Here is a 22034-nt window from a genome sequence, read left to right on the forward strand (position 1 = left end):
ATGGACTGTGGCCCAACAGGCTCTTCTGTACATGGGATTTTCCAGGCAAGAATACTGGAGTGGGTTGCCATTTCCTCCTACAACAGCCAAGGTAGAGAGGGGGACAAATCATATGTAGAAAAACTAGCATGCAATTCTAACAAAGGAGTGATTAAACATGACTGTGTGTATATGTGTGTATATATATATATATACATATATATATATATAATTATTTTGTATCTGAGAGTTTGACAAATAGATGAAGAGGATCAGAATTTAGCTAGAGAGAATAGTGTGATCAAAAGCATGAGCCCATGAAAGAGTCTATTATGTTCTGGGAATGGAAATCATAAAATCCTGATGGTGAATCTTTGAAAGACTGTTATCAACATGTTCCTTTCTTTACACACTATGGGTGTTTCTAGAAGGAAGGGGAAACATGTCACTGGAGATGACCCTTCTTTTTGACTCACAGGAATTCACCCCCCTTATCACTTCTCCACACTCCACCCTTATCACATCTTAACCCTGTTCACAGTGATCTTAAGGTTTTCAAAGCAATGGCACCCTACTCTAGTACTCTTGCCTGGAAAATCCCATTGACGGAGGAGACTGGCAGGCTGCAGTCCATGGGGTCATGAAGAGTCAGACACGACTGAGCCACTTCACTTTCACTTTTCACTTTCATGCATTGGAGAAGGAAATGGCAACCTACTCCAGTGTTTTTGCCTGGAGAATCCCAGGGACGAGGGAGCCTGGTGGGCTGCCGTCTACGGGGTACCACAGAGTCGGACACGACTGAAGCGACTTAGCAGCAGCAGCAGCAGCAGATCTCCTCCACCAGCCATTTTAGTCCTCTTCCCATTGGCTATGATCTTCAGATAAAACAGCACAGGTCAATCAAACCCATATCTGTCCAACCAATGGCTCCCCAAAGGGCAAGAGAATATTGATAAAATACAGATTCTCCTGTTGACCTTAAAGTGTGGTTCTGCTATGCCACATACTAGCTAGATGGCCTGGGACAAGTTATTCATATGCTTTACGCCTCTATTTTCTCATCTATGATCTGGAAAAAGAAATAATAGTATCTTCATAAGGGTAGTTATGAAGGTTAAAGCAAATAATGCATACAGCACATCTAGAAGAGTTCATGACACCTAAAAAGATTCATAATGTGTTGGCTATTATGAAGTGATTCAGTTTATCACATCTGTGTAATTTCCCGTTGCTCATGCTTCTCAAATTGGACAATTTAGCATTCCAGAAATATATAGTACACTTTATACCTCTATTTTGTTATTCTTTTAGTTTAGAATACTCCCTACTCTTTTCCATCTGGTACCTGCCCACTCACCTTTCACGGCCTCATCTTGTTTCTCTAGTTTGAACTATTCTGAAGTCATTGCTTTCTCCTCTGTGCTCCCGTAGTATTCTGTTTATGACTCCTTTACTGCAATTAACCCAGCCTGATGTTTCATAGTTTCTTTGCCAATGGTCTGATTTGTACACCGAATTTAGAGCTCTTTGACGCTAGAGGTATGTCATTAATGTATGTGTCACTAAGGTGTAACAAGAGGTAGGAAGTTGATAAATGTCATTTATCTGTTCATTTAATTTTACTAATTTATTCACCTTTTCATGAATTATCCATGAATATAATGAAACATCAGTGCTTGTTGAATACCTCTTATCCACAAGCTCTGTGTTGTTTTATTGCTTTTGACCATCTTCTGTTAAGTGGAGAGGACCCTGTAGAATTGAAATCTGGCTCTTACGTATGCTTGTATTTGATACTGGGAAAGTCACTGAGATTGTTTTAGCATCAATGTCCTCACCTTATTCTAGGGATAATAATACTTACCTAATATATTCTGACTAATAATGCATGTATAGTATGGAGTAGACTCTCAGATTGTGTGGGAACTTTGCTATCTGTTCCTCATTTATCAAGAAAATACACACATACTTAAACTAAGGAAGATTATTCAAAGCCTAGGTATAGTTACAATCCTAGGCTTTTATAACACTACCTTAATCATAGTCACAGCAATTATTATTATTATGTCTATTAGCATTATTATTATTAATAGGATTTAATATCAAAATGTTCACAGGTTTTCTTGATAACTCTAGCAGGAAGCTCCCAAAGATGATTCTAAAACTGGTAGATATTTTTCTTGTGCAGACTGCACTAGGTTCTTAATGCCCTTAATTATCATAATATCTCTTTGAGGTATTATATTCCCAATATCTTAGGTTAAGAAGCTGAAATTCAGGGAATGGAAGTCAGAATTCCCAAGGTCACACCAAAGTCTGTTAGCATCAGGTCTCACACTCTCTGATTTTAATTCTTGTGCTCTTCCCAGGTTGCCACACACAGAATGCCTTATATTAAGCACAATGGATAAGAGCTTAAAGATTATTTCAGCTTGGGCCATGTAATAATAAATCAGTGATGAACTAAGGATTATAATGCACTTTCCAAGTTAAAACATTGGGGGATAACACTTTAAAATCATAAGGTTTTGCACACTCTCAAAAAAGATTGGTCACATCAGACTGAGCAATTCATATGAAAGAAACTGAGCTTTACCTGAATCTTGTAGGTAGCTATAGTCGTAGCCTAGATCTTTGGATGAAATAAAGAAGTCACCGTTTCTGTAGAGAGGGATGAAAGGAACCATGTAGGATTCCCGGTTGTGCCCAATGGGTGCATTAGCTTCTGGATAAACATCTTGAAGAGGATGATACTTTCGAAGCCACTGTTCAAAAATACTGCAGAGGAAAGGATTATTCAGAATCAGAAACCTATTGTTGTTGAAGAAATATCTGGAGTTCTTAAAGTAAAATAACAAGGCATATCTTAAAATCTAAAGCCATGGAAATATACCAAACATAGTTTTCATGCTTTGAAAAGATTTTGTAAAGCCACAGTTCATGCTGTCAGGCCCTGATGAAATCCACTCATTTGAGAGAAATATTAGAGGATAATTTTGGAAAAGGAATTTCTTAGATGATAAGTGAAAGTTAAATGACAAGTTAAAACCCTTCAGAATGCCACAGAGCAAGTGTAATTATTGGCTGAGTGACAACCGAGACATAGTCATAAATAATATATGTCTCTTATCTCAAAGAAAGTTCACCCAAAGAAAGAACATGCAAAACTAAATTGGAATCAGTATTAGAAGTTGGCTATTTTTTGATCATGGTAGGGGACTTTATTTCAACCTCCTTGTTATATTTAGAGAAGTATATGTTTAATGAGGGCTGTCCCTGTTGGTTTGGCGGTAAAGAATCTGCCTGCAATGCATCAGTCCCTGGGTTGGGAAGGTTCCCTGGAGAAGGGCATGGCAACCACTCCAGTATTCTTGCATCTCATGGACAGAGGAGCCTGGTGGGCCACAGTCCATGGGGTCACAAAAAGTTGGACATGACTGAAGTGACTTAGCATGCATGCACACATACTTCATAAGTCTTGTTGAGAAAAAGAGCTCACCTTCCATGACAGAAGGTAAACATACTTAGCACTTACCATTTCCCAGCTTCCCAGAAAGCTAAAGTATGACCACATGATCAATACTCAGCCAATCAGACATACCCATTCAAGACTGAAACAGGAGATACTGATACGAAAAAGCAAGGACAACGGAAAAGCATTCTAGCAGTGGGCAAGGGCAGTGGTGCTAACATCATCCTGTTTATAAGCATGAGATCAGAGGTATCAGTAAAGGTAAGTGCTGCCCAGAGGCAGCCTGTGTTCGAGAGCACAGCTTTGGCAGATGATTTGGCTGCTGCCCTCCTTTCTCGTTCTTACCTGTTTCTCAACCTGCATCTCCACGATCTCCTGAATTATCCATTATTCTTTCAGCAAATTTGTTCCCTTTTTAATTCAGCCAGAGTGAGTTTCTGTTGCAAGCAATGAAAAACCCTGACAGGAACAAAAGCTAAAAAGCTAAGAGATCAAAACTGTCCAGTAGGGACGGAAGTGAAACTAAGTATAACAGAACATGTAGTGGATAATTACAGGGGTGACAAAGACAATGCCTTTGTATGACCAGACCACATAGCACAGAGGGAAGAACACTAGATCTGGGGTCAGAAAACTCCCCTTGGGTCCGAGATTTGTGATTTAAGAGCTGTATACACTGCATAAGCTCATAAGCAAATCACAGAAACTCTTGAAGGTTTAGCCTTCACATCCTTAAAATGAAAGTAATAATATCTATCCCATCTGTCTCCAAACAAATTCTCCAACGTGGTAGTTTTTAGGAAAGTGCTAAATAGATAAGCTATTGTTATTTAGCTCTAGAATTAAAGCTCGGAGGCAAAAGTTTTGTGCAAGAAGCTGGTATCTAAAAAAAAAAAAAAAAGTGATGTTTCAAGTAGACAGAGAAGTTTAAAAAAAATTTTTTTTTGAAGTACAATAAAGACGAGAACAAGGAAGCCAGACGGCAGCAGTGATGATTGCTTTTTGGTGATGAAAAAGAATTCTATTTGTTTAAAAAATCCGGACTTCAAATGCTAGTTGTGGTCACAGTTGTTTTCATTGTGAATTAATTGAAGGATAAGTAGGCTGCTGATAAATACCTCGATTATTAAATACATTTTCTGAGTATTTACTATATATTTAGTTTTGAAGAAATATGAACCTACGTAAAACTCAAGTTCTGTGGGTTTTGACAAAGTTGTCTTAACGTTAAGACAACTTTAAAACTCTAAAATGTTTTAACCTGTTTAATTTTTCTTTTATTCATCTGAATAATGAGAGTGATATTTAAGTCATGAAGGTATTGCAAGGATTAATTAAGCAACCTAAATGTCAGATGAATGGATAAAGAAGATGTGATATATATTTTTATATATATATATATATATATATATATATGTATATATACACACACAATGGAATATTGCTCAGCCCATAAAAAAGAATGATATAATGCCATTTTCAGTAACATGGATGGACCTAAAAATTACCATGCTAAGTGAATTAAATAGGTAGATAAAGACAAATATCATATTATATTACTTATATGTGGAATCTAAAATAGGATACAAATGAACTTATTTATAAAACAGAAATAGACTCACAGACATAGGAAAAACTTATGGTTGCTAAAGGGGGAGGGAGTAGAATGGTAAAATAGGAATTTGGGATTAACACATATATACTACTATACATAAAATAGATAAACAAGGACCTACTGTATTCAATGTCTTAAAATAACCTCTAATGGGAACTGTATTCAATGTCTTGTAATAACCCATAATGGAAAAGTATCTGAAAAGTATATATACACATGGGCATCCCTGGTGGCTCAGTGGTAAACAATCTGACTGCCAATGCAGGAGATGCGGGTTCAATCCCTGGGTCAGAAAGATCACTAAGAAAAGGAAATGGCAACCCACACCAGTATTCTTGCCTGGGAAATCCCACGGACAGAGGATCCTGGCGGGCTACAGTCCATGGGGTTGCAGAAGAGTTGGACATGACTCAGTGACTAAATAACAACAATGTATGCATATATATGTGTGTGTGTGTGTGTGTGTACAATATAAACTAATCAATTTGCTGTACACCTGAAACATTGTAAGTCAACTCTACGTCAATAAAAATTAATTAATTGAAAAGATTAAAGGGTTAATTAAAATAGCATAAGTAAGATATTGGAACAGATCCTGATGCTGGTAAAGACTGAAATCTAAGGAGAAGGTGCAACAGAGGATGAGACAGTTAGATCGCATCACTGACTCAATGGATGTGAATGTGAACAAACTTTGGGAGACGATGAAGGAATGGAGCCTGGTGTGCTGCAGTCCACGGGGTCTCAGAGTTGAACACAGCTTAGTGACTGAGCAACAACAACTGAAATATATGGCTAAGCGTTGGACAGATGGTGAGGAGACGCCGTCTTCACCCCACAGCATCTTTCTCTTCTTCATGATTCATGTTATACTAGAAGTTACAGCTGGTGAGAGATGTGAGACATGCTATCACAGAAATGCCAAAGCTGTGCATATTTGAACTAGCTCTTTTAAAATGGTTATTATTCTTTAAGCAGCAATGGGGAAACAGTATTCAAGAGGAATTTTTTTTTTTTTTTTTTTTTGGTGTGTACCTCCATTTCCTCAAGTGAAGAAATTAGAAACTGGCTTAACTGGCTTAACAAATAAATCCCAAATTCTTTTCAAGTCCTGTATTTTATGAACTACTCTTCTTATTTTGATGTCTATGGTTTTCTTCTTTTCATGAAAGCATTACTTGTTCATTACACAAAATTCAGAAAATAGAAACATGCAAAAAGGAGAAAATTAAAAAAAAACACACATACTTGCTTAATATTTCTGTTAGTTTTTTAAATATGCAAATATAACACTATATATATATTTTAACAAAAAGAATTATAACATAGACACTATTTTATAAGACTTTTTATTAGTATTAAATGTTGAAGTTATATTTAAACATGTTTAAACAATATTATCCCAGGGACGGGGGAGCCTGGTGGGCTGCTGTCTATGGGGTTGCACAGAGTCGGACACAACTGAAGCGACTTAGCAGCAGCAGCAGCAGAAACAATATTCAGCAGTTTGCAAGTGGTAAATCTATTTTTTAATGAGAAGGAGGCCCTCTGATAATTAATCTCTCCCCATCCCTATTAAACTTTGGCTGATTTAGAAACAGTCCAATATACAATGAGCTATTATATAAGAGCTTCAGGCAGACATTGTGCCTTTTGTCAATTGAGAAAAATTACTCTTATAGTTCAGTTTATATATAATCTTATTTCTGCCAAGAAATAAAAATTCTTTACCTAAATAGGACAAGGACATCAATTCTTAGCACCAAGAGATATAATGGATGAAACCATTAATGTGCTCACCTACCTTATCCACCTTTTAAAATGAAGGTATTAATCCTGTTTAAATTCTTCATCAGTGGTTCTCATCTTCAGTTAATTTCATCACACCATGTCTAGAATGGCTCACATCAGAATACTAATGTTTAACTTGGATAAGCACACTGACATTTTGGGAAGCAAATTATCTTCTTACCAAAGATTTATTTAACCTGCATCTAGATGGTTTTCTGGAAGCCTGGGCAACAATGAAATGCACAAGAGAGGGTTTAGGAAAAGGTTAAGCTGATCACAGACAAAAACAAGGAGGAATGTGTTTTATGTATAAAAATAGCACGGATGTCTGGTCACTTCCATCCTTACAATAAGACAAAGCTAGATAAGTGGAAAATCAATAACTTTTCTTGGACTTATGAGAGAACCGAGGTCACAGAGCAGACTACTTCTCCCCAAACTGCAGAGATAACTGCAAGCAGAGGAACTCAACTGCTATTCCCTTTTCAGGAGGAGAAGCTAGATCCATAAACCCAAACACTTTGATAAATGCCTGGAGACTGGTGATGAGAGAAGCTAGTGATGAGATGGACGGCTAGTGATGAGAGACACTCCTGGGACCCATAGTCTTAGGGGGATTCCCACACATGTGGGGCTTTTACTTCCAGGAACTCTGTCCAGTTTTCACAATAAAGATCTGAGAAAGATCCTCTCCTGGCTGTGTTGGGGGAGGGAAAGAGTATCCATTGTGAAATACGCACAGAGGTCTTCTCCACACCAAAGCCCTTCAATCCAGAGGAAATAACCACCAGAGTAGTATTCCAGTAGGGGGAAGGGAACTCCTCAGTCCAGCCTCTTCCAGCCTTCCTGTCTCATTTAAGGCTACATGGGTCAGGGCTTCTAGGAAACAGATTGGGAATATGACAACTAAAAAGGGAGATCAGAGGTGGAAAAATCAAGAAGCTATACCACTGCAGAAACACTCATGACAGTCATAGCCCGAAGACACTGGCCAACTAAAAGATTGAAATTTAATCAGAATACTATAGGACACTTTCCCTCTCCTGTACTCTACCATGATACCAACAGAGTTCTAATATGATAAGAGTGGATTATAACTAAAAGATCTGTGAGACAAATAGTTTCTGAGGAATAGTAGCACTTTGAGTCATAGAATAAATGTTTGATTATAAGCAACAGTGTAAAATAATAGTCTCTGTGGAATAGTATCAATTTGAGACATGGAATAAACGATTGTAAGCAAAAGTGTAAAATAAATATAGATGAATGCAAACTGATAATATGTATACCTACCTACATCTACCATGTGGAAGAATTCCAAATAATTATGCAGACATCTCATCCTCTATCATCCCCTTCTCCTCCTGCCTTCAATCTTTCCCAGCATCAGGGTCTTTTCCAGTGAGTCAGTTCTTCTCCAGAGAAGGCAATGGCACCCCACTCCAGTACTCTTGCCTGGAAAATCCCATGGATGGAGGAGCCTGGTAGGCTGCAGGCCACGGGGTCGCTGAGGGTCGGACACGACTGAGCTACTTCACTTTCACTTTTCACTTTCATGCATTGGAGAAGGAAATGGCAACCCACTCCAGTGTTCTTGCCTGGAGAATCCCAGGGACGGCAGAGCCTGGTGGGCTGCCGTCTATGGGGTCGCACAGAGTTGGACACGGCTGAAGTGACTTAGCAGATGCAGACATTTTGAGTACATAAAGGAGCAATGCGTAACTCCCGCTCCTTATGTATGGGGTGTCTGTAGTAACTTTCCCCCAAAGAGCGCAATATGGAAGGGCAGTGGAACCATTTAGGAGTTTGAAAGTGAAAGTATTAGTCGCTCAGTCATGTCCGACCCTTTGCCAACCCTATGGACTATAGCCCGCCAGGCTTCTCAGTCCATGGAATTCTCCAGGCCAGAATACTGGAGTGGGTTGCCATGCACTTCTCCAGGGGATCTTCCCGACTCAGGGATCAAACCCAGGTCGCAGATTCTTTACCATCAGAGCCACCAGGGAAGTCCTTAGGTTTGAGAAAACTGGTGAATATGGTATCTGCCAAGTGACCAAAGCAAACACTGCCCATGGTCAGCCATGTTGATAGCGTGTACCCTTGATATGATGGGGAGAGAAGAGTGCTTTCCACTCGGTCCTCTTCCTCCCCAAGTAACTACAGTCTACAAAATTCCAGTTGAGGGTCAATCTGTAAAACACCTGAGCAGTACTCCTCAAAACTGTCAAGGTCATCAAAAACAAGCAAAGCTTGAAAAATAGCCACAGTCAAGAAGGAGGGAGGAGACATGATCACTAAATGTAATATGAGATCCTGGATGGGATCTTGAAATACAAAGAGATATTAGATAACAACTAAGTAATCTTAATAGACTGTAGTTAATAATAATATAGTGAAGTTGTTTCTTGAATTGTGACAAAACTTCCATACTGATGTAAATTAAGAATAGGGGAAACTGGATGTGAGATATATGCAAACTCTGGTATGTAAAGAGAAAATGATTCTTAAATTTCCTTTTTAAAAATAGAACAACAGGATTCAGGATGGGGAACACATGTATACCTGTGGCGGATTCATTTTGATATTTGGCAAAACTAATACAATTATGTAAATTTTTAAAATAAAATAAAATTTAAAAAAATAAAATAAAATAAAATAGAACAACAAAGAAACCTAATGTGATTGGATATTAGGGAACTGATTTGCTTTAGTACATTCACTGGTACAACACAATTGTATAAAAACAATAGAATTCTTTTTCATTGACTTATTCAACCATTTCATAAATAGTTGAATACATATACGCATCTATAAACTGGCTCTTTGTCGGGTATTGATGTAGTTCTGTGTCCTTGTAGTACTTAGATCTAGTGGTGGAGATAGATACTAACCAGTAATTTCAGAAATGTATCTTTAGTTACAGACTGAAAGATACAAAAGCAACCTGGCAATACAATTTAGTGAAGAGGTCTGATTGATTCTGCCGCCTTTGGGAAAGTCTTTGATGGTGTTAAAGGATGACTATTTGGAGAAGTGGTATATGAGTTTTTCTGAAAAAGAATAGAATTTGCAAGAACCTTCAATGGGAGGCTACATTCTCTTATCTGTCTCACTCCTCCCGTAGCTTCACTTATTATCTACAGCTGATGACTTCTCAATTTATATTTACAGAGTAAATCTTGGTCTTAAATCTCAGCCCAAATTTCCAGCTGCCCATCTGGCACCCTCATTGAAATATCTCAAAAGCATCTTAAAGCACAGCACACAGAATCTTCAAAAATCGTGACATTAACATCTCTTCCTTATGCTACCCTTCTCCACTGATCTGTAACTTTGGGAATAAAAATATCTGTCCAGCCAGAATATGTAGAGTGACCAATGTATCTATGGAGAGAACAGTTTGAGATGAAGCTAGAGAGGAATCAGGGTCAAAATCAAGAAGGGCAGTTGAGGACATGCAAGAAGTATTTGCAATTTCTCCTAAGAGCAATAGGAAGTCACTGTTTGTCTCTGCAGTGGTGAGAGATAACATGAACAGATAATTTTTTAAAGAGTACACAGATTGCACTGTGAAGAAAGAACTGGAGGATAGTCAGAACTGATGTGCAGGGAACAAGGGAGGAGGAAATCAGCAAGAAAATGTATCTATGTTAAAAAAAAAAAAAAATGTGTAGCTTTCCAAGTGGTACAACTCAGGAGTGAGGCATCACAGAAGACTCCACATTTTCTGGTTAAAGGGGACTCACAATCAAAACAGAAGCAGAAGAAAGGAAACTGGAGAAATTCGGTAAGGCCCTGGAGGCAGATAAGAACCCAGGTCTTTGGGCTGATATACTCGGGCTGCTTTTTCCTCTGACACTCCAGTCACCTCTGCCGGGGACTTGGTTTTTTTCTTCCTTATTTTCCCCAAGTGGATCCTGAATTACTTCTGTCACTGACTAAGCCTTGCATTCGGGGGCAGGGTTTGGAGACAGGACTGGAAACGTACAGAAAAACAGATGCTAGAATATGAGTTAAAGACTCCAGTTCAGAAGTTATCTCTGAAAATAGAAAATAGTCTATAGTCATCCACTATAGTCTATAGTCATCCTGTTTTCTTTCCCTGTGGGAGGAACAAACCTAGAATGAGACAGACATTGTTTTCAGAGCAAGCAAAAGTACACTGGAGAATATCAGTGCTATCTCCTAGCTACAAAACCTCATCTTTCTAATCTTCCTTTTCTCTGTGCCTAACACATAGTAGGTGTTTAATATTTACATGATCATTGCTGCCGCCCTCCTGAGTTTATAATCTCACCCAGGAGAATGAGTTCTTAATAAAGCCATTTCTCTTAACACAACCTCTCGGTGTATGTTGCTTATTGACGTAAGCTTCAACAAATCAAGGAGGTAACTGTTATATTGATCCCATTTTACAGAAGAGAACATTGACTCAAAGGGTTGAAACTCTGCCAATGCTGACCCAACAAGACTGTGGCAGAGAATCCAGTGTTTCATGTCAGATTTCTGTTAGTTTTACAATTATACTCAACTTGCAGAGCTGTGGCCAGAGCCCAGGTGTTCTATTCCAAGTTAAATATTCTTCCACTAACAAGCGAAATGTTATTTATTACTATTTAAAGCAGAAAGATGGACAAAGCATTAATGCTTTACTCCAGGTGGTGCTAGTGGTAAAGAACCCATCTGCCAATGCAGGAGACTTGAGATGCGGGTTCGGTCCCTAGGTTGGGAAGATGCCCTGGAGAGGAGCATGGCAACAATGCCAGTGTTCTTGCCTGGAGAATCCCATGGACAGAGGAGGCTGGGAGGCTATAGTCCATAGTGTTGCACAGCATCAGACACGATTGAAGTGACTTAGCACACACTAAGCATTTTAGAGCTGTGCACAGAAGTGAGAACTAGGTATCCTTTGTCATTTTTACTTTACCTGAGAAATGAACATTTTATTACAAAGTGTCTCAACAGTGGAGAGAAGAGTTGTGAAATATTAACATCGATAGTCTAAAGACGTGATTTTTATTTGTGGAACCTTTTTACTTCCTCCCAAAGGCCATGAGAACCCATAGACCAGCACTGGCTTAGTAGGTCACAAAGTGGCGACAGAGAAGGGGGCCAAAGAGAATGGCCTTGGCACGGATTCTGGGTCTGTGCGTTGACCTGTCCTTGAGGACCAATGGAGAGTTCCTCCCAAGGGAGGCCAGTGAGCACCTGTGAAGTGACTCTGGAAGTGCTGAGCCTTATCTAGAAGCTGACACTCACTGCAGGCACGTGGGAGAAAGAGGAGCTAAGGGAAGAGGTGCAACGCATGCTGTGAACACAGGGGAGCCCTGCAGGAGGTGCGGACAAAAGGGCAAAAATCCAGCTTTAACCGTTTATAAGCAAAGGTTCAATGCCTGAGTGCGTGCTAAGTCGCTCTCAGTCATGTCAGACTCGAGAGACCCTATCCACGGGATTCTCCAGGCCAGAATACTGGAGTGGGTTGCATGTCCTCCTCCAGGGTATCTTCCCAACCCAGGGAGTGAACCCTCACCTCTTATGTCTTTTGCATTGGCAGGGGGGTTCTTTACCACTAGTGCCATCTGGGAAGCCCAAAGGTTCAATAAAAAGTCCCAGTTTTGGTGCTGGGATTTGGGGGCCCCAAAAGAAGCCAAAACATAAAATTTCTTGAGAGACCTTGATTCGTATTTCTGGTTTTGGTTTTGTGAGAGGAGAGAGGATAATCTTTGTGAGCCTCAGTTTACTCATCTGTAAAATGTGGATAATAAACTTCAAAATGCCGTGAGATATAACTGAGATTAGGTGTACAGTACACCCAGAACAGTGCCAACACACAGTAAGCACTCAACAGTGGGTAATTGTTGTTGTTGTTCTTGCACTCATCAGAAGCCATCATTTCGGAAGTTTAATATAAGGAGCCAATTTGAATTCCCTTAGAACAGAGGTTTTATATTTCTACTCCTTGGGAATTTTGGTGTATCACAAGAAGGATGGAGTTAACTTAACAAACAAATATGTCAGTGAATTTTATTTCTTGTTTTAAAGAAATTATATGAACAGAGAGTGAATTAATTATAGAAGTTAGCTTCACAGATGCTGAAATTGGATTGCTCAGATTCAGATTTTGGTTGTGATGCTCAGAAGCTGTGGAAACTTGGGCAAACTATTTCACCTCTGTGTGCTTCAGTTTCCTTCCCAGGAAAATGACAGCTACAATATGGGTTGGATTGTGCCTGCCCAAAATACACATGTGGGTTTTCAGAAAGTGGTTGTATTTAGAGATAGGGTCTTTAAAGAGCTAATTAAGTGAATATGAGATCCTCGGGGTTGGTTCTAATTCATTATGTCTGGTGCCCTTATAAGGAGGAGAAATTTGGACACAGACAGGTACAACAGAAGGAAGAGCCTGTGAAGACACAAGGAAAAGGGAGTCAAGAAGAAACCGTGAAGTGAGGTCTCAAAAGTCACCAGTTTTGCCCATACCTTGATCTTGAAATTTCTAGTCTCCAGGATTGCAAGAAAATAAATTTCTCTTGTTTAAGCCACCAAGTCTATGGTACTATGTCATGGTAGCCGTAGTGGTTTAATACAAAACAGCATGTTATATGAAGGGTTTCTTGTAAGTATTTAGTGAATAAATATATGTAAAATTACTTAGAATAATACATATAATAGAATACAGAATGCTGTTACTTTTATGAAAATTATAGCTACTTTGTTTTTAAGTTTCTTATTGGAGTATAATTGCTTTACCATGTTGCATTAGTTTCTGCTGTGGAACAAACTGAACCAACTCTATGTACACATACATCCCTCCCTCTTAGGCCTCCCGCCTGCCCCACTCCTTTCCACCCCCCAGGTCATCACAGAGCACTGAGCTGAGCCCCTTGTGCAATACAGCAGGATCCCATTAGCCATTATTTTACACGTGGTAGTGAATACATGTCAGTGCTAATCTCTCAGTTCATCCCTCCCCTTCCCCTACTGTGTCCACATGGCATTTTTGTGTGTGTTCTTGAATTTTGAGTCTGTTTTTGAGTTCTTCTTCCTTTGCTGTTGCTGTTTAGTTGCTAAGTCATGTCCAACTCTTTCTCAATCCCAAGAACTGCAGCCCACCAAGACGCGTCTGTCCATGGGATTTCCCAGACAAGAATACTGGAGTGGGTTGCCATTTTGTTCTCCAGGGTATCTTCCCAACGCAGGGATCGAACCCATGACTCCTGCATTGCAAGTGGATTCTTTACCATGGAGCCACCAGGGAAACCCCTTTCCTTATGATTTCCTTAAACTTTTATTTGCCACTGTATCCTTTGCTTCTTTAAGGCTTTTAGGGTATAAAAACATCAATCAGATTTACTGTTTCCCTCCTTTGATCATTACATATGTCATGCTAGATTGTAATTATTTGATTTTGTGTCATTCTCCAATAGTATATGGGGAATCCAGGGAGAGTAATTACATTGTCTTATTGGTCACTGCAGACCAAATGGCCATCACAGTGCCTTCTCATTAACAAAAGGGATAGATTTGTGTAGATCAAAAATAGGTAAAATTTGAGAATTTTGTAGTATTTTTGGGAGAGAGCCTACATTTTATCAAATTCTGAAAGAGTATGAATTAAAGAATCATTTACTTAGTGGTTAACTATTAGAACTGAGAGAAGGAGAAATCCAAGAGATGCTGATGATTTATTTTGAGTTGGTTGTCTCTAAATGTGGAGTTACTCTCTGACCCACACCAGTTAGCACAGTGTCTGGCATGTAATAAGCATTGTTGTTGTTGTTGTTTTTCTGTTGCTTAGTCACATCCAAAACTTTGAGACCCCATACCCAGCCTCCCTGTCTATCACCATCTCCCAGAGCCTGCTCAAACTCATGTCCATCGAGTCAGTGATGCCATCCAACCATCTCATCCTCTGTCATCCCCTTCTCCTCCCACCTCCTTCCTTTTCTGCTGAGACCACTGGAAAGACTTGGAGCCTTTCTTTGGGTTTGAAATAACAGTGTCCCAGTAATTCTTCATCTTCATGTTGCTGGCTAATGATATTATAGAACTCATTTAAGGAGTATTTGAAAATTTTTACTGAAAAGCAATACTTTTAAAAGAAATGGACACTTTAAGAGCATAAATTATTAGGAATGAGTAGCTGCAAATGAAAAGCCTGCTATACAGCTAAAAAATTCAACCTCAGTTGACTATAATTCCAAATATATACTCTACTCCACAATTTCTTAGCTTAGTTGAGGAAAAGGCAAAGAAGTCTTTGGGGAATGGTACGGAGTGAAAACCAGATTACAATCATTTAAGCTAATGATAAAACTTGAAGGAACTTAGGGTACAAACCAAAATATCAATGATAGCGAACTGAAAAAAAAACAGTAAACTAGAAGTCTAAGGGGAGGAAAAGGCAGTTTCATAAGCTACTGTTTTTTTCTTTTCCCATAAATATTTACTGGTATCATAAAGTGGCAAGGTACACTACTAAGAACTGTGTACACTACCATATGTAAAATAGGCAGCCAATGGAAATTTGCTGCATGACTCAAGGAACTCAAACCAAGGCTCTGTAACAACCTAGAGGGATGGGAAAGGGTGGGAAGTGGGAGGGAGCTTTAAGAGGGAGGGGACACATGTAAACCTATGGCTAATTCATGCTGATGCATGGCAGAAACCAAAGCAATATTGTAAAGCAATTATCCTCCAGTTAAAAATAAATATTTTAAAAAACATGAAAAAAGCAAGCCATAGTGCTTCCCATATGAAGATAACATGCACCCAGAATTGAGAGAAAATTCATTAGACAAAAATTGATTGAAATCAAATGAGCCAAGCTGCACTCACAGACCAGAGCTAGTTAGAGTGAATTTGTGAAAAAGGTATCCTAAAGGGTCAGCCCTCTCAGCTGATGCTCAGTGTAAGTGAGAGGAAGGCTATTCATGTGGCTCTCAGTAGACACTACTGATTGACCTTCAGAGTCTCTGTGCTCTTACCTGGGAAGTTGTGCTAATAAAGCTTACCTTGTTCCTTTCACTATGGTGCCCATTTTGTAATTCGTTAAATATTGTATCTTGAACCCACTACATGTTAAATTCCAAGGATGGAAAAGTAATGTTCCGATTCTCATGGATCTCACTCCATGATAAAAAGATAAATAAAATTTCAAAGCAATGTAAATGACACTTTGGAGGGGGCATGTGTATAAAACCTATGGGATTACAGAAGAAGCAGCTAACTGCTGGAGTCAAGGAAAGTTTCACAGCAGGGATGATATTTAAACTGGATGGATAGATTATGGGGAAGGCATTGCACAGACCAACAGGGAGCCTGGGCACTCATGCTACTGAAAAATGAAAGTGGCTTGTTGTGTCAGAGTGGAATATAGAGTTGTGCAGGATCAACAGGAAGTGAGACAAGAAAGGTGAGAAGAGTCAGACTGTAAAAGATCAGCTGTCCACCAAGGAGATGGAAGAAGTAGGGATGGGGAAGTAATTTTAATTCCATTCTCAGAGTTAATTTGCCATCTAAGTACACCTGATAAGGAGTGAACATGACTGAACTTGAATTTTCTAAATGCAATTATAATGGATATGTATATTATTAGATAACAATAAATCAACATCTATTACTTCTGTCTATTGAAGATCGCACAGTGTAACAGTGGACCAATAGTAAAACCTATGCAGACAATTACTACTTTTCTGCAGGTAGTTACGATGCCTCTCTTTCATACAAAATTTCTCTTCTCTTAACTTTTCCATCACTTTCTACTCTTCAGAGTGATGCTTGTAAACAACTAAGCAATTCAGTAATGATTCCCATTTATTACGTAGTCATGTATCTAGTACTAGGCTTGGGATTTTGATATATATCATTATATTATTTCTCCACCAATACTGCAAGAGAGGTCTTAGTAACAGTAGCAGTAGTGAGAGTTAGCTCATATAACACTCACTATATATCAGGTACCATTCTAGGTACTCCTATATGGGAACTCAATTAATCCCCAAATAATTCCATAAGGAATGTTCTGTTGTTATCCCTATTTTGTGCATGAGAAAACTGAACCACAGAATGGTTATGACAATGGCCCATGATCACATAGCTTGGATTCAAATCCAGGATTTGGAAGGATTCAAATGCAGGAGTGGCAGGATTCAAATCTAGGCAGTCTGATCTCAGTACTAGCTCTTAGCCTTAGCAAAGTATGGCCTCATGGTGGTATTCACATTAAAATACAGGGAAAAAGAAAAAACAAGCAAACAAAAAGCAGGAGTTTAAATAACTTTCCTCAGTTTGTTTAGTTAATAAATGTAGCAGCAGGACTCAAACTCAGGTTTACTGCACTTAGCACTTCCCGTAAATGCTTCCAGTTGTGCGTTTTGCAAACACACACACACACACACACACACACACACACACACACACACACAGTAGACCTGTGTGACTTGCACATTTTCCAATTTAGTCAGGAAAAGAAAAAGAATGTTGGAAAGAGATTTTGAGTCTCAGAGATTTTCTGTGACTGAGTATTAGAAATGAAAGCTCAATCTGTTCACTGCTATATTCATAGAACTTAGAATAGCATCTGTACACAGCTGCTGCTTCTGCTACTGCTAAGTCACTTCAGTCGTGTCCGACCCTGTGCAACCCCAAGGACTGTAGCCCACCAGGCAGCCCCGTCCCTGGGATTCTCCAGGCAAGAACACTGGAGTGGGTTGCCATTTCCTTCTCCAGTGCACAGCTGGCACTCAATAAATGTTGGATAAATAACAATCCCAGAGGGATATGGATAATATATTGTACATATTCAGTGAACAGTGGTGGTGGTTTAGTATTTAAGTTGTGTCCGACTCTTGTGACCCACAAACTGCAAGCCCACCAGGCTCCTCTGTCCATGAGATTTCCCAGGCAAGAATGTTGGAGTGGGTAGCCATTTCCTTCTCCAGATATTTAGTGAATATTTATTCACTAAATGGGGATTTATTGAGCATCTCCCCATACAGGCAGGTCAGGCAGTATACATGGTAATGTGGAAGATAAAAGGCTACAAAAGGCAGAGTCTTTCCCATAAGCAATGTTTAGGAAGGATTTATACCATTTACACATATTGTTTTTGTATCTTTCCTTTAGTCAAGGCTCTAGGACCTGTATATGATGTGAAAAGCCTTTTTAGGTATTGATACTTAAAAGTCATCCTTTGTGGTAATAACAATATGCTCAAGGTGGGCATAATTAGCATACAGTTTCACCCACCTAACATTCCTTTCATGAACACTAGACAATACTCTGTGGTTTCCAACTTTCCCTGTGAATTATGGTTTTAATACGATTATGTCTATGTCATAGGGGCTTCCCAGGTGGCACTAGTGGTAAAGAACCCATCTGCCAATGCAGGAGATGTAAGAGTTGTGGATTCGATTCCTCTGTCGGGAAGATCCCCTGGAAAAGGGAAAGGCAACCCACTCCAGTATTCTTGCCTGAAGAATCCCATGGACAGAGGAGCCTGGCAGGCTACAGTCTTTGGGGCCGTGAAGAGTCGGACACGACTGAAGTGACCTAGCACAAACGCAAGCTTATATAAACATCACTTTCAATATGATGTTAATGGCTTTACTGATTATGGTAGGATCCACCTCATTCTGATGGTCACAGTGGGAAGTCCATCAAACTAAATAGATAGAGAACTCCTTCATTTGGAGAGATAACACCTTCCTCCAGACAAAGGATATTGCTACCATTTTAGCACAGTGCCCTTCAGACACAGCTTGTATAATTTCAGCCTCTCATGGAATTGATATTGGTTTGATAGGAATTCAGAGAAGTTATGGAATTATTCCTTCACCTCATAGACTACATCACAACCTAGAGATAACATGCATTCACAGTTAAACAAAGACTATAAAATCAATTTTATTTCCCTTGCTGGCTCTAAGAGTCCATGTTAATAGAAATTACTAAGATCCTCATTTTTCATCTTGGCTCACTAATAGGATATTTGTCAATTTATCAATATCCATAGCTGGCCTGCATATTTGCTGGTCTCTGTCTCTTTTCCAGAACATATAATGAGAAAACTGAATAAGTTAATTCAGTACATATATATTTTAAAAGGGAGTAATGAGGAAAGTGAGCCGATAGGACAAAAATCTATGATTGTCAGCTTAAGGCATTTGCACTTCTCCAGATGTAATGAGTCTGTGTTGCCATTTGAGAGGGTGAATGACATGAAAATAACTTATGCATAAAAGGATTTATATGAAAGTGTCACACTTTTTTTAGTTGGAGGGAATTAGAGGATTTTTTGGTTGGAGAGATTAGAGGCAACGCATACTTCTAGGCAGTTAAGTATCTTACAGCCTCTACTAAAAATGTAAGAAAAATCAAAGGTAATGTGTGTAAATGAGATAAGGGAGCAAAGAAGATCACAAATGTTTGAACACCAAGGATGCCATCTGGCAGAGGGAAAAAAATCATTCTGAGCTCAAGTACTGCATTTCAATGAACAGAAAATATTCCATGCACGCCTAAGAGTATTTATGATGTTGTACAATTATAGAAACATATGCAACAGAAATGCATAAATAATTTATAAAGTAATAATACTAATATCATTAGCCATTTAGATGAAAAAATATATAATGTGCTCAAGACTAGCATAATGAACAAAGAAGACAATGTAAAACATCCTTTAGAAAGTAAATTCATCTGGAGCTGACAACCTGACATCTTAATCACAACTAATGATTCTGACGGCTGGAAGGAAAGAGCCCAGGAAAACACAGGTCAAGGACTGAAGAAGAGATTATTTTCTGTGTGATTTTCTTTAAAATAGTAGTTATATACCCATCTAGTCACTTTTTTTTTTCCTGCAGCTGAAATCTTCATCTACGAATATGCCCTAATCTTTCCTTTCCTACTCCTCTAATCTCCTATTCAACTTGAGAAAAACTGATGATATATTTCTTACAAAGGTCAGTGATCTGTCCCCCAACCTGGAATGCTGCTATGGAACACTTTCTCATCTTTACACCAGTATGTCACAAACTACATTTGTATATATTGAGTACCTATCATTTTTTAACTTTAAAATTTCCTCTTAATAAGATTTATCTCTTTATTAATATTCTCTGGTAAGTTGCCCTTCTTATATTGTCCTTTAATTCTTTATATATGGTATCCTTTAGCTCCCTACACATATTTAAAATAATTTATTAAAGTATATTCCTAGGAAGTCTAACGTCTAGATTCCCTTAGTCACAGTTTCCACTGACTGTTTTTCCTTCCTTGTGTGTGGGATACACTATTTGTCTTTTCATTCATTATGAATACAATTTTTAAATACTCAACAAAATACCACCAAACCCAATCCATAAATACATAAAAAGAATTATACAGAGTAACGAAGTGGGATTTATCCTAGGAATTCAAGTTTGGTTTAACATCCCAAAATCAATTAATGGAGTTCACTCATGATCTCCTAACTAAAGAGAATAATAGGATTAAATAATGAGAATAATTTTTAATTATCATTAGAAGAAATTCAGTACAACAATAGTGGCATATGTTTTAAGACGTTCCAAATGTTTCTGTTGTTACTCACTGATGTTAGGTCAACAAACACATTTGCAAAATTGAATTTCAGCTTGGAACAAAAGAATGTAGTCACAAGTAAATGAAGTTTCAACACTGCCCTGGCTTTTGGTAGGTAAATCTTAAATGCAGAATCCAGGGATCCAAACAGAAGCATTCAAAGGCACGTGATGGACTCTGGTTTGACTTTGACTTACCTAAATTCACAGGTATTGAAAAGTCATTCCTGGGTCTTCCTATTTCTTCCAACCCTTCGTATGAATAATATCCCCCCACCCCCCACAACCTAGCTACATTAGATACTTAAGTCAAGTCATATTTGGCACTATTTACAATTTTTTTCTTTTTGCAGAAGGACCAAATTTAATTTCCGTGGGTCAGGGGCAGATGAGTGCTAAGGTTATAGTTGTAGGTAGTCTGTCTGCTTGATATTTTTAAAATCAAGCAGACTTAAACAGTGGTTTAAATCGTGATAGAGGTTTAAATAGCCTCAACCTTCTTGAAAAAGAGGCTAAGAAGAGTCAGGCAAGATATATTAGCATCCTAGCCAAATATCCTTCACAACAAGGAAGAATTTGATTTTCAATATGAAGAGTTTCTCCTGTGTCTCTGGAGTAAAGAATCCACCTTCAATGCAGGAGACCTGGGTTTGATCCTCGGGTCAGGAAGATCCCCTGGAGAAGGAAACGGCTACCCACTCCAGAACTCTTGCCTGGAGAATCCCATGAGCAGAAGACACTGGTGGATCGTGGGGTTGGAAAAGAAGCAGACAAGACTGAGGGATTAAACTACAAGCTTGAAAGAAAGAAGTCCAGGTGCACAAAGAGGAGGTTAACAGAATGCTGTATGTTGGTGGATATCTGTGTTCATAAAATTAACTTTTGCTAAGTCTGTGGTAATGTGAACGGTGCTTATTCAACCTATTCATCTAGGGCATGAACATAGTGGTTCTGAGCACATTAAAATGCTGATGCCCAAGCTTCCATATTTATTAACTAAGAAGTTCTATGTCTCAGGTCTGTATCTGGGTATTTTTAAAAAGGTATCCAATGGATTTAAGCAGCAAGGATTGAAAAGCACTTTTACAGTAAATAACCTATTTTGTTAGGTTTGATTTATGAAATGAATGAGACAGACACTGAACAGAACATAAGTATCTCAAGCTGAGTGGAGCTGCAAAGCTACTGACTAATTGATTTTTAAAAAATAAGCCATTCACAGTTCTCATAAAATTTAAAATGTGTAATTGTGTTTTGGTAAAAACAAAATCCCAAGAGATTGCTTTAATTGCTTCCACAATATTTATTTTTATGTCTTTTGATTCATTTTGAAAGAGTGGCATTGTAACAGTGGGATGCATACTGATTACTGTGGAGAAAGGTAAAAATTATCTCAGACGATTTCAGACAGTCTCTCCCTGAACACAGATGAAAAAAAGTTGTGTTTTTTGTCTTTGTTTATTTTACTACTATAACTTGAAGAATCATGACACCTTATATCTTGAAGGCAATGAAGAAGAAAAATTGCATTTTCATATTAGCTGTCTGCATCAAATCAAGCAAGAATAAAAAGAAAATTGATTGTTTT

General features: G+C 38.5%; 1 protein-coding gene across 1 annotated transcript in view; it reads right to left on the bottom strand.

The window, feature by feature from the left end:
- TYR (tyrosinase) overlaps window positions 1–22034 on the bottom strand; it is a 110146-nt gene that overhangs the window by 15852 nt on the left and 72260 nt on the right. Inside the window, exon 4 of the mRNA XM_019954509.2 lies at window positions 2579–2760. Within this exon, the coding sequence (XP_019810068.2) occupies window positions 2579–2760 (182 nt within the window). The remainder of the gene's footprint in view (window positions 1–2578; window positions 2761–22034) is intronic.

This window comes from Bos indicus, chromosome 29 (genome assembly GCF_029378745.1).
Source record: "Bos indicus isolate NIAB-ARS_2022 breed Sahiwal x Tharparkar chromosome 29, NIAB-ARS_B.indTharparkar_mat_pri_1.0, whole genome shotgun sequence".
Lineage (NCBI taxonomy): Eukaryota > Metazoa > Chordata > Mammalia > Artiodactyla > Bovidae > Bos > Bos indicus.